Source organism: Stegostoma tigrinum, chromosome 27, assembly GCF_030684315.1.
Source record: "Stegostoma tigrinum isolate sSteTig4 chromosome 27, sSteTig4.hap1, whole genome shotgun sequence".
Classification (NCBI taxonomy): domain Eukaryota; kingdom Metazoa; phylum Chordata; class Chondrichthyes; order Orectolobiformes; family Stegostomatidae; genus Stegostoma; species Stegostoma tigrinum.
In genome coordinates this window covers 27,079,318-27,092,657 of record NC_081380.1, presented here as the reverse complement: position 1 = coordinate 27,092,657, position 13,340 = coordinate 27,079,318, and the positions used below count along the sequence as shown (strand labels likewise).

At 42.0% G+C, this 13,340-nt stretch overlaps 1 protein-coding gene across 3 annotated transcripts in view; it reads left to right on the top strand.

The window, feature by feature from the left end:
• The window catches only part of LOC125464608 (ras-related protein Rab-34-like), a 46,892-nt gene that overhangs the window by 18,624 nt on the left and 14,928 nt on the right, over nucleotides 1-13,340 (top strand). For all 3 annotated transcript variants that reach the window (XM_048557205.1, XM_048557208.1, XM_048557206.1), the window contains 3 exons: nucleotides 4,125-4,190; nucleotides 4,375-4,476; nucleotides 9,223-9,287. In XM_048557205.1, coding sequence (XP_048413162.1) covers nucleotides 4,125-4,190; nucleotides 4,375-4,476; nucleotides 9,223-9,287 — 233 coding nt within the window. The remainder of the gene's footprint in view (nucleotides 1-4,124; nucleotides 4,191-4,374; nucleotides 4,477-9,222; nucleotides 9,288-13,340) is intronic.

Here is a 13,340-nt window from a genome sequence, read left to right as displayed (position 1 = left end):
TCTGTAGTTTGCATTACAGCAACTCAGCAAGGCTCCTTTGACGGTACCTTCCAAGCCTATAACTTTACCACCTGGAAGGACAAGAGGAGCAGATGCATTTGAACACCACTACCTGCAAGTTCTCTGCCTCTCTATCTCTAAATACTGTTTCTTTGACCAAGCTTTGGATTAATTGCCTCAAACTTTGTTCTACAGATCAATAGCTAATTTAGCTTTATTAGCCTCATTTGAAGTACCTTTTGATTATGCATTACATTCAAGGTACAGTAGAAATGTAAGTTGCTGTTAGAATAGAATACAAACCCCTTTGCACATATATAGAACAAATCTCAATTAGTTAACACTGTGTGAGCTATATCAATTATGCATGTGTTAGCCTGCCAGTCACAACACATTTACTCAACAGTGTTTGAATTTCAGAGAAGGTTTACAATCTATATGTCAATCACATCATTATGGATATAATTACAGTTAGTTATTATTAAGAAATAAAAATTATGTTATTATTTCACCAAACCCAAAATAGTGTGCTATATGCAAGAAGGTTTTATCAAATTTATACTTGTGGAAAAATGAGTTTGAATTTTATAGACTGTGTCTATTTGCTTAATATTAAGGATCTTCCATTATGCTGTCAAAGTTTGAATAATGCTTGGTTGCTAAGATAGCTCTGTGCTCGCACATTATTGTTGATGGCAATTTGTAATCTGCTACGTTAGGTGTAGCTAGGTAACTAGCCATATTAATGTAAGCTTGGGAGCTGCTGTCTCATTGAGCAAAAGCTGAAACTGAAGGGGCAAAAGCATGTTGCTTTTCAAAAATAAACAAAATTAATGGATTTGTGTTAAGGATCCTAGAGATGTTGTTGGTTGTTTTTAATATTAAATATACTTTATTCATAAAAATTTCTTTGTATATATACATAGTCACAAACACAGTTCTGTTGTGTACAGTAGCCTATCAAGGAAACAAGCATTAGGAATTTGACTCTATCCAAAAAAAATCAAAGACTTCTCTTACAAATACAACATAATATTTACATATATAGGGGTGCCAGGACCCCCATTTCCTTCTGCAGGAAGACCTTAGAAGTGGTCTTTCCTCACTGGGCTTTGGTAGCAGCTGCCCACGCTCTAGTGCATCCCTCAGCACATACTCCTGGATCTTGGAATGAGCTAGTCTGCAACACTCAGTCAGGATCAGTTGCTTGATCTGGAAGACCAACAAGTTTCAGGAAGACCAAAGAGCGTCTTTCATCGAGTTGACAGTCCTCCAGGCGCAGTCAATGTTTGTCTTGGTGTGCATCCTGGGGGATAGACCATAAAACACAGTCATGGAGCTGCTCAGGACGTACCTCGTCAAAAAACCACTGCACCATTCTTCCTGACTGGTGGGCCTCAGACTACTAATTATACACTGAAAGCAAACATGCTGGGTATTGCTGAGGCCAACAGAAATATACATTTGGGTTACAACTGGTTGTTTGAGATCAGTCTATAAGATTCCTGTGCAGCTACCACAGATCTCACGCGATAGAAAGATCACTTTACGCTTCACATCAGAAAGCAATGAAATGAGGATTCCATTAGTCACTCTGTCTCATGCAAATTACTTTACGTAGTTTTTACCTGCTCAGCTTTTCTAGTTTGAAAAGACAGTTTCGCAGCAAACTTTCATGATTTGTCAAAAGTATTGAAAAGAAGAACATGTCTTGTGATGATACCATGGCAGTTACTACATCCAGTATTTATTTTCAGTTGTCAAGGAAATTGTCTGAAGTTTTTACCCTTTTCTGCATTTCACCCTCATGCTTAGAAAAACATTCTTTCTGACCAGTTTGAATAACCCAGAGCGAGTGAATCATCAGGCAGTGCTTATTATTCATGGTCTCCCGCTCTTGTCAACACACACAGAGCCAGCATTAAATGCTTCCAGATCAAATCCAAAACCTTCCAGACGCCGAGCAAAGCTCCTTCAATATGTGTCAGCTCCAGAAAAGCACTGTTTATCACAGCAGTGTGAATTTTTCTATTTCCGAAACCATCTATTCCTATCACCCCTCCAGATGAGGTAATTTAACACAGTGGAATTTAGTATCAAACTGTATTTTTGTTGAGCTGTTTGTGTCTAGTTTCTAACAATGATTCACCACATATTTATGCAATTTGCAATAGGTGTTTAGAGCTGTTTGCTCCTCTATGGAAAATTCTAGCAAACTGGACAAAGATACCTGAAATTGCAGAGACAGACAATCAAATGCTTGCTTTTAGTTTACATTTATTTTATCAGGTCCAAGATACTTTGTGTGACTTTTTATTAATTAGAATACAGGTAGTTCTCCTGTAACATGATAGCTATGTTCTTACATGACCTCGTGCTATAGAAAATTGCATTATAGGGAAATGCTATATAGAAAATTGCTATTCCTGTGTAGCAGAAAGTTCACGTTATCCGAACAGTGTCCACTACTCATCAGTTACAGCCAATTCGCATTAACAAAACACGTTATGGTAGAAATCCCTGTACTGATGCGCTAACACAGGAGCTGCAGCCTATGGTGAATAAATAAAAGCATTGGGTGTTATGATTTATATAGTCAGGTCATGAAAGATACAGATCGACAGTAGTCTTTATACATTTTGATAAGTTTTTATTTACAGAAATGCTCCTTCCATATCTTGTGCCTGTGATCCAACAGCACAGTTTTCAGTCTGATCTGATGTGGATGAGACAGGTATTTTCATAATCAACTTGTTCAGTGGTGTTACCGTATACATTACAGCAATTTCCTGGTTCAAGTCCCACCTGCTCCAAAGGTGTGTAAAAATATGTATGAACAGATTGATTAAAAAATAAATAAGCAATTATTTGTAGACACTCTTGGTAATATGGCTTGGAATTAAAAACTAATGTTGACCATTGTTAATTATTGCGCAGTCTGACATCTTGGTCTTTGATACATGTGACAGCAATGTGGTTGACCCTTAACAATTAAGAATAGGTTATCCTATGAACAAATGAAACAGAAATAAACAAATTTTTGTAAGGACGCTGTCTCTGAGCCATGAGGACTGGATGTAAGCCCTAATTGGTCCAGAGATGAATCATAACATGTCCTAGCAAGTTGATTAGAAAATATCTAAACACTTTACTTTGGGTTATGGGTAAGATCTTGCCCAACTATTAGTGAATGAATACAGTATTGGTGATCATTGAAGTCTAAGTGTTGGCAAAAGGAAGTAGACATTTATTCAGCCTTGGGAGCCTACAGCACGATGGCCTAAACATGGGATTCACCAGTATTAAAATCTCCCAACCCTGGCTTCATCCCGTGTCCAACCCTCTCCCTCGTCCCCGCCTCCTTTACCTGACACAACCTGTCCATCTTCTCTCCCACCTATCTGTCCCACCCACCCCACCACTCCCTACCTACACTCACCTATCACCATCACTCCTACCTTCCCCAGCCCCACCCCTCCTCTCTCTATATTTATTTATTTCCAAGCTCCCTTCCCCCTCCCAATTTCTGAAGGAGGGCCCTGACCCGAAATGTCATCTTTCTTGCTCCAGTATGCTGCCTGGCCTGCTGTGTTTCTCCAGCTCCACATTATGGATTACTGCGACAGAAGGTCATCAATGACAAAACTTTGAATGTTTTCAAGAAGGAGTTAGATACAGTTTTTAGGGTGAAGTGATCAAAGTATGGGGAGAAAGTGGGATGATGGTGTTGAGTTGGATGAACTGCCCTAGCCTTATTGAATGGTAGACCAGGCATGAAGGGCTGAATGGCCACTCCTGCTCCTATTTTCTATGTTTCTACAGGTCAGACCAGTGGACAGCCAAATCAGATTGAAATCTTTTGTCTGATTGATGATTCTGTTGTTGTGAAATATTTGTGCTTGCTAATTTTGTGGGAGATTAAACTCTTTACTTGAAAGGGATCAGACTTAACCAGCAGACAAGGAAATATCTTATGAATGTGGTGAAGAGTTTGTTTCAAATATTAGCAGCCTTCCAAAAAGAGCGAGGGGAAATATTATATTTGGCAAATATGAAATAAATGAAAAAGTGTCCTTTTCCATCATTTTTAAGAGATATGTGAAATCAATCCATTTTAATTTTAGGTTGAAGATTTCCAAGATTATTGTAGTTGGAGACTTGTCAGTTGGAAAAACATGTTTAATCAATCGGTAAGTACAGCCTAAACTGGACTTAAGCCTAGTTACATAAAATGAAGTGTTACTAACAGTAACAAAAGAGTCAGGTCTGAGAGAGAGAGAGCGAGACCTTGCTGCATTTTTCAGCTTTTATAACCAGTTGCTGTATGAGATCATGTATGTTTCATAACCCTCTGTACCTTGATTTGCCATTCAGATTCTGCAAGGACACATTTGACAAGAATTACAAAGCTACTATCGGCGTGGATTTTGAGATGGAGCGGTTTGAAGTATTGGGAGTTCCCTTTAGTTTGCAACTGTACGTATGAAGCTGGAGAAGCCAATTGCCAACATTGAGCTGTATCTGATTTGATCGCTGGAAAGTATTTGAACTGGTCTCACAATTTGTGGATTTTGTAACATTTACAACTATAATTGTTATGCTTGCAGAGCAGAGATAGATTGGTGAAATAAGGGAGATTGTGGCAAATGAAACTTAATGCAGAGTGGCGTTAAGTACTGAACTTTTGTTGAAAGAATGAGGAGGGGTAATAAAAACAAAATGGTCTATTTTAAAGGGGGATGTTAGATGTTGGCACAGGGGATTGAACTTTTTACAAATCTTTGAAGGAGACAGGAGAAATTGATAAGACATTGGGAGGCAGGCAGAATTGTTGGCTTTATGAACAGAAGTATTGTACAAGAGCAAAGAAGCTACATAGAATCTTTAGAAGTTACTGATTAGACCTTAGTTGGAGCACTGTATCCAAATCTGGGCAACATACTTTGGGAAGAATTTCAGTGAGTTGAAGAGGATACAGAGTAGGTTTACTAGAATGGTTTCGGAGGTGAGAGACTCGATGAAGCTGTGATAGCTAGAGCGGAGCATGTCAAGAGGACATTTAATAGAAGTGTCCAAGGCTCTGATGGGCTTTGGTAGAGTACATGGGGAGACGCTATTGCTGCTGGGGGGAAGAGTCAGTAACCACATTTAAGGTAAGTACCGAAAGAACTAAGGGAGAGATTGGGAAGCAATTTTTCACACAGCTGAAAGTTATAATCTTTAACGCACTCCTCGAAAGGATGGTCGAAGGGGATCCAATAGCAACTTTTAGACAGCGATTCAGAAAACTCTTGAAAAGGAAATCCTTGCAAGCATCAGGGGAAGGAGGATAATTGGATAGTTCTTCCAAAGAGTAGGTCCTGGGCTGAATGGCCTTTTTTTAGTAATTTAGAGCATGGAGTTTATGCTTTTCAGCAGGTCGAGGATGGAGGAATGAGAAAGTGAGTGGTCTGTGCGATCTCGCCATTCAGTTAGGCCAATCTGCCGATGATTGGCTGATGGCTGTTTCCCAGCAGGGAAGTAACCAGTTATGGATGTGAGAAGGGGATTCCCACATGCAATCTGGAGCCTGCATTAGGAGGTCATACAGCGGAGGGATTGTATCGTGACCAGGAAAGCGATCATGCCTACCCGTTTAAAGGTCTTCCACTCCGTTGTTTCAATCTCTTTTTTTGTTGGCAGGCTGAAAACAGCGATGAATGAAGTTCAAAAACACTGATGTTTGTACCTTCACCAGCAGAGAGCCTGCTGTTAAATTCAAAGTTAGTGCCAGTGACAGGGTCTTCTTCTCTCTCCTTGTGTTTCCTTGTCATTGCTGCCGTAAACTACTTTCAATTTTATTCCCATCTCAAAGCCTAGAAATACAACAGGCAATGAAATACTGGAGATATTTTCACATGACTGCCTCTTTAGCCAGCTCAGCAGCTTTATTTACCTTCCATAGTATCTGTGAATGACACAGATGTTTTATTGCCAAACTAGTGCCATCAGGTGAAGTTTGACATCATTTTACCCTGAATTATGGTGGTAAAGCCCAGGCTCAGGAAACGTGCATTCCTTTATGCTGCACCTTGAATGCTGTATTAGTGCATCCTTGAACTAGATGGATTCAGCTGCTGTGTCTCAGATGCTTCTGCAGGTTATACAGTTGGAGTGTGGTGTCATAGAAATGTACTCCATGTCCAAACTGAAGGCATTGACAGCAAGCAATGAGTTGAGGGGAATGTTGCAGATCACACTGTATCCAACCTCTCTTCAGAAAGTTGGGGGAGGTAAAATGATTTGTTTATTTGTCATGCTATATTTCCATCTCAGTCTGGCAGGAACAAACAGTGTTTATGTTGAAGGTTCAATAGATCAGTTAAGAGAGTAATCAGTGTAGGCCTTTGGAGTATAATGGCTTGTCTAAATATTACCATATCACTAAGTAAACACACTTGGACCTGCTGTCGTTCTGTGGGCTGAGCTGTGTTCCGACGACGGGTCACTAGACTAAAACATTAACTCTGCTTCCTTTCCACAAATGATACCAGACCTGTTGAGGTTCTCCAACATGTTCTGCTTTTTTTTGTTTCTGATTCCCAGCATCTGCACTACTTAGGTCTATTTTGTTTAGGTGGTCTGAATTCCTAATACTGTTTGGTACGCAGTAACCCAAGGCGGTATTCATGAATCAATGTTGGTAGCACTTAGTGACCCTGATTGAGATTGCAATCAATAGAAGGTTACCTCTAATATTCAGCAACTAGCATTCAGTAATCCCTGAGTGGTCGTCAATGATCTCTGATCGACCTCTAATCGGTATTCAGTGATCTCTGGTTTTTATTTGGCAATGACAGATCAGTTCTCAGTAATTAGCCTCTAACAACCCTGCTGGAAGTGCCCTGGAAATCAGGATTGGGTACATTGGTAATGCACTTGAGATTGGCATTCTGCCTGAACTACAGATGTGTAAACACCATTTGACTGATGGACTGGGGAGTGCTAGTGTCTTTTCTGTCGAGAACAGAACTTTAGCAAAAGCAAAAAAAAAAGCTTTTATCTGAAGTTGTGGAGTAAATGAGTTTGTCTAAATTGTAATATTGCAAGAGAATGTTCCTTGAGTTTCAATACCTGATATTAAATAAGCCTTGTCCAATCCTACAGTACAAGATGGGGCAAGAACTGGCAATGTTTCTGGAATTGTGTTGTTTCTTTATAGCTTGATTTTCAGGTCTGGGTTTTAGCACTCTAGGTTCCTGCCATTTCAACTGGTCACGAGGTGGAGTCACACCAGCTAGAGAGGTGGATTTGGAGGGACGGAGCAAGAAGAAGTGTGAGAAGCTACACTTTAGGCTTGCAGTGAATGGACTCTGACTTCTGATTCCAAAAATAGCAGCCGATCCCTGCCCAATAACCATCTCCAAATAAAAATGAAAGTAAAGCTGCCATAGTCCAACTGGACTATAGGGCAGCTCTCTCATTAGAGAGAGAGAGAGGCAACTAGTGGTGGTTTAACCTGATGGTCTCCACACCTCAGGTGAGGGGAAGAGATTGAGAAGGAGAATCCTTCATGGTAACCTTAGCTAGTGCAGGAATTGAAGCCGTGCATCAGCCAACTGAGCTAACCAAATCCCAATCTACAATAATTATGAGCTGTTTAGAACAGTCAAACAGAGTGCCAGGCAATCTTCTGAGCAGTGTTCTATAAGGCAGCCCCCATTTAAAAGGTTGGAGTCCTGTTCAAATTCAGTGTATGAAGGAACTTTTCTCTCAATGCCTCTGTCTGGCCCTGTCTCTGAGTGGGAACTGTTGGCTTTCATTGGAATTACCTGCGATTTCCTTCACTTCTGCCTGAGAATCACAGCCACCAACCTCAATTGGATATCGACCACAGAGGCAGCCTCTTAATTGTCTGTTTCTTCCAGAAAATCTCCTGTCAGGGCACCTCAGATCCATGTGAACCAGGCCCCAGAAAAGGTCCCATCTCCTGGAAATATTTGAACTCTGCCCCTGGTATTTGCTAGGTCCAATCTGTACAATGAAGCTGAGCTGTTATGAGGGTTTCGAGTATACTGACCCTATGAGGACATCAAGAATAACGAAAAAGAGAGAGACTCTGTTCACATGGGGGAAGGGAGATCATGTTATGGGTGGAAATTGAAAGAAAGCAGGATTCCCTGGGAGGGACGTGAAAGATGAGAGAAATTCTTGATAAGGAAGCAAGCAAGAGATATTGTTTTAAGAGACTCTGTTCCTAGAAATAGAAGCATAATTTTAAGAAAATGTTTAGTCCCTCAAATCTGCTCCAGGGACCTGAGTCAGGTATGTAAATGGGACTGGGGGACTGGATTTTATGGGATGCTGTGTTCCTTATCCTCCTGGTGCTGAGTGAGTGATTGAAGGAGCGCGGAGGTTGCACTTCCAAGTCTGGTGGTTGTCCTTCAGCAATGTCACCCTGGAAGTGGTGTTAATTACCTTCGGGCAACCCTTCCATCCTTTTTGTCAGGAGGAAGGCCCCACCTTTGAGACCTGCCAGGCCATCAATGGCCAATATTTCTACCTTGCTGACAGAACCAACCAGGAGCAGTGACTACGAAAAGGACTCCAAGCAACTGGGGAGATGATTTTTGACAGGTACCTCCTAGGAACCCAGAAGACGTACCCTACCCATCACCTTGAACTTGTCTGACACCACACTGTGTAGCTAAAACTGCTGGACTTCCCACATGATCCGGCCTCCCTCCTGCTGTGGTTGAAATACTACTGACAGCAGCATGAAGACCTTAAGTGGCCATGAACTGGCGCAGTAGGCCCAGAGTAATTTAGTACAAGTTGTGGGCACGTGGGTAGGTGGTGGGCAGGGCAGCAACTGGATTTTGTATGCCCCACCCACATTCATATCTGCTGGCACGTGTTTGTAAAATGGTGCCAGTCCCAGATACCTTCAGGAGATCATCCAGCATGCTGTAAAACCAAAGGGGAAGCTCTGAAGCGCCATGTATGCTGCCACTCAGTAGGCCAAAGATATGCCCCTGGTAAACAAAACTGTGGCACACTGTATGTCAGCATCACAATACTGAGTGCTGTGTACCTTCTCCTTTAGTTGCACACACTCTACAATTGCTCTTTGTCTTGCTTTCATAAGATTGCTGAAGGTAAACTTGGATGCAGGTAAATTGTACATTATGAATTATAATAATGCTGAAATACATTCTAAATTCTGGACATGTTTTCTAATAGATGGGACACAGCAGGACAAGAAAGATTCAAGTGTATCGCATCCACGTACTACAGAGGTGCACAAGGTACAAGTTTCATTTTTCAACAGTACAGTTTTTTCTAACTATGTTGTAACAAAAATGCTTATCAGATTGGCTCAGTCATTGTCTCTCGGCCAAAACATTGTAGGTCCCAATTCCTTCTGCCTTCACCCCACAGCAGGCCAAACAGCATGTAAACAGCAATGAGGGAGTTTTGATGTAGTTTTGATGAACTACTGTCTTCTGATGAGACATTAGTTGTGACGTGAGTAATCAAAAAAGATCTAATAGCACAATTTGAAGTGGAGCAGCAAGTTCTCCTGCTTACTATCTAATGTCACCACAGCAAACCATTAATTTCATTTGCTGCTTGTTTGATATTGCAGAAAAGCTTCAAATCTGCCTGTTTGATGCTAGCCGCTGCACTTGTAAATAATGAATTATGTGAAGCATCTTGAGACATTTCAACGTGGCTAAAGGCTACATAAATAAAAAAAAATTTATTATTGTACATAATCTAACTTTGTTCTACGTTGAGCCATCTGAGGTAAGAGACTAGAGAATCTGTACATCTTGGAATTCCAGGCCTACTGAATGGAAAGCGATCTCTCTCCCTCCTCACATTCTCATTGTTAGTCTTCTATTCCCCATTCAAGGTGAAGTGAAATACACCTCACAAATAATATATCCTCAAAACAGAGTTAGAAAGACATGCAGCATGGAAACAGATCCTTCAGTCCAGCCAGTCCATGCCGAACATAATCCCAAACCTGCTCCATATCCCTCCAAATCTTTCCTCTTCATGTACTTACCTAAGTGACTTCTAAATGTTGTAACTGTACCTGCTTCCACCACTTTGTCAGGAAGCTCATTCCACATGCAAACCACGCACTGTTTAAAAAAATTGTCTCTCATGTCTTTTTTAAATGTCTCCTCACACTTATAAATGTGCCCCCCCCAGTCTTGAAATCCCCTAACCTAGGGAAAAGACACCTACCATTAACCTTATGTATACCCCTCATGATTTTATGAATCTTTATAAGATCACCTCTCAACCTCCTATGCTCCACTGAAAGAAGTCCCAACCTATCCAACCTGTTCTTATTACTCAAACCTTCCATACCTGGCAACATCCTGGTAAATATCTTCTTAACCCTTTCCAGCTTAATAATATCTTCTCTACAACAGGGCATTTTCTGGGCCATCTGTCAGCGTGAAAGTTGTTATGTAGAACAGGAATTTCGGAGCTCTGAGACATTCTTCCTGCAGGACTAAAGAGATACTAATCCCTCCACACGCCCATACCACTCTCAAGAGAGTAAGCACAGGCAAACCCAGAGCGAATTCACAAGCTAACACAGTCCATTACATTCATGTCTCACTGTCATAATGTAACTGGGTGACTCACAGCCACAACACTGGCATTTATGTCAGAGACAGTAGGAACTGCAGATGCTGGAGAATCTGAGATGACCAGCTGTAGAGCTGGATGAACACAGCAGGCCAAGCAGCATCAGAAGAGCAGGAAGGCTGACATTTCTGAAGAAGGGTCCAGACCCGAAACGTCAGCATTCCTGCTCCACTGATGCTACTTCATCCAGCTCTACACCTTGTGTCCACTGGCATTTATATAGTGCCTTAACCATAGCGAAAAAAAAATTCTAGAGTGTTTTACTGGAGCATTATCAAAGAAAATGTAACACCAAAACATCATGAGATATTAGGGCTACTGACAGAAATTGATCAAAGCAGGAGACTTTAAGGAATATCTTTAAAGATGCGGGGTATAAAGAGAGAATTTCTAAGCTTGGAGCCTGCCAACTAAAGATCCTGTCTCCAACGGTAGAGCAATTTAAAACCAGGGATCGCAGAACTGGAGGAATACATGTACCTCAGAAGATGGTGAAGCAAAAGGAGGTTACAGAGATAGTGAGAGATGAGGCCATGGAGGAATTTGAAAGCAAAGATGAGAATTTTTAAACTGGGGCATTGCTCAACTGGGAAACAGGAGATCAAGCACTGAGGGAGATTGGGTTTCTTTCCAAGTACACTGAGTCCTTGATATGCTCTGATCCAGTTGGACCAGTATCAACCCTCCTCAAGTGCTATGCTGTCAGTAGTCTGTTATCAGCTACCCTGTTGTATCACAGTCTAAGAATCATGTTAAACTTCCTGCGTTAAAGTGCTTTGAGACATCTATTAGTCATTAATGTGCTGTAACGTTGGTGCAAAGTGGGGTGCGGTACAATTGTACAGATTGAATTCTTAGTGAAAACAAGACCTGCAGCACCACCCTGTGGTCAGGAACAGATTTACAGATATGTGCCCAGTTTCAAGCTCAACTCAAGTGATTGTGAAGCCAGGGGGACACTTTGGGGTGAGTTAGATGCCGTGCCCACCACCGTTCCCCCCCCCCCCCCCCCCCCCCCCCCCAAGTACCACACGCACACTGTGCTGCTGTATTTGAAGGTGAGAAGACCAGATGGCCATCCCACCACCTTCTTGCCGAGCCCTGAAGGTAAAACTTCAGCCAGCCTGCCTGCCCTTGGGCCTATTGAGACCTGTGAATTCCCAATTAAAGGCCATATCATGGTCTCTTTTCACCTCTGTTGCTATAATATTGCATGCAGGGGAAAGTAAGCAGCAAGTGGTCAACTTTCTACCCCACTTCAGTGTAAAAAATGTTAAAGAAGGGGCTACCTCCATGTAGTGTCCCCTGGCACTTTGGGTGCAAACACCTGCTCCCACATCTCTGCACCCCCCTCCTCCACTTTGCTCAGGCTCTTAATTCCTTCGCCTTAAACCTCACTGATCTTCCAGCAACTCCCTTGTAATCCTAGCAGCTACTGTTGAATTTTTGTTCTGCTCGAACTATTCGACCGTTGGCCAATCATTTGATCCTCAAGTCCTAAGTAGCAATCTCCCCCTGTTAGTGCTGACCCTGTCATGTCATTGCTGCAGTGTAGCCTTTTCTACCAGGATGAGAGGTGGTGACCTTAACGCTGTCTCCCCAACACCCTGTAAAGTCCATCCCGCTACATCAGGTTGATGCTGCCTTTGTTCGTGGGACGAGGTTACAAAGTCTCAGTTGATGTCTCTCCATTAGAGCAGTAAAGTGGTAGGTGGATTAAGCTAAAAACCTTTTCAGCTGTTGTTATCTGGGCTTAAGCTGGGACTGAAGTTGGAGATTTTATATTTGTACGTGAATTCACTGGCAATAGAGAAGCATGCGGTTTCTCTGTCGTACATCACACCTCTTCCAGAAGGAAGGACAAGTGTCCGACACAATTTGACGTTTCCCCCATTGTTCATTCTTAGCTAGAATGTACCCTGCTGGGGCTCTCCAGATACGAGAAAGAAGCATCACCCTTAGAAGCCTGTATCTACTGGAAATTCTAATTGGGAGTAAGATGGAAACCTGACAAATCTCCAGTAGGAAGAACTAGAGAATTGCGTCTGAAATAATTTTCTCTGCTGATGGTGGGGTTATCCACTTGAAGTGTTGAAGAATAAACCAGGAGCGGTGTACAATGGTGGTACAATTCACTATGAACCTAATATCAGGAATGGTGTTATAATAGCAGGGCGGCCCATGGTGGCACAGTGGTTTGGTTCGATTCCAACCTTGGACGACTGTCTGTGTGAAGTTTGCACGTCCTCCCCATGTCTGCATGGGTATTCTCCGGGTGCTCCTGTTCCTTCCCACAGCCCAACAATGTGCAGGTTATTGGAATGGCCATGCTGAATTGCCCCAGTTGTGTCCAGCTTAGTGCAGACTAAGTGCATAAGCTGTAGTAAAAACCACATATGGGGTTATGGGGTTAGGGAGGGGAGGGGTCGATCTGGGTGGGATACTCTTAAGAGGGTCAGTGGACCAATGTAGGGATTTGATGATTCTATGAATCTAATTCTCACCATAATGTGGAAGACTGATGATATCTCTAAAAACGTAGTCCTGGAATATTGTTTTAACAAGGGCCGACCATCACGACAGGTCAGTTTTGCTAATAAGTGAACGATGTGAGAAAGCCTTAAGCTTGGAACAGAAGTTGAAACTTCTGACAGTTCGGAAGACTACTTTTTTCAGATCCCACCTGA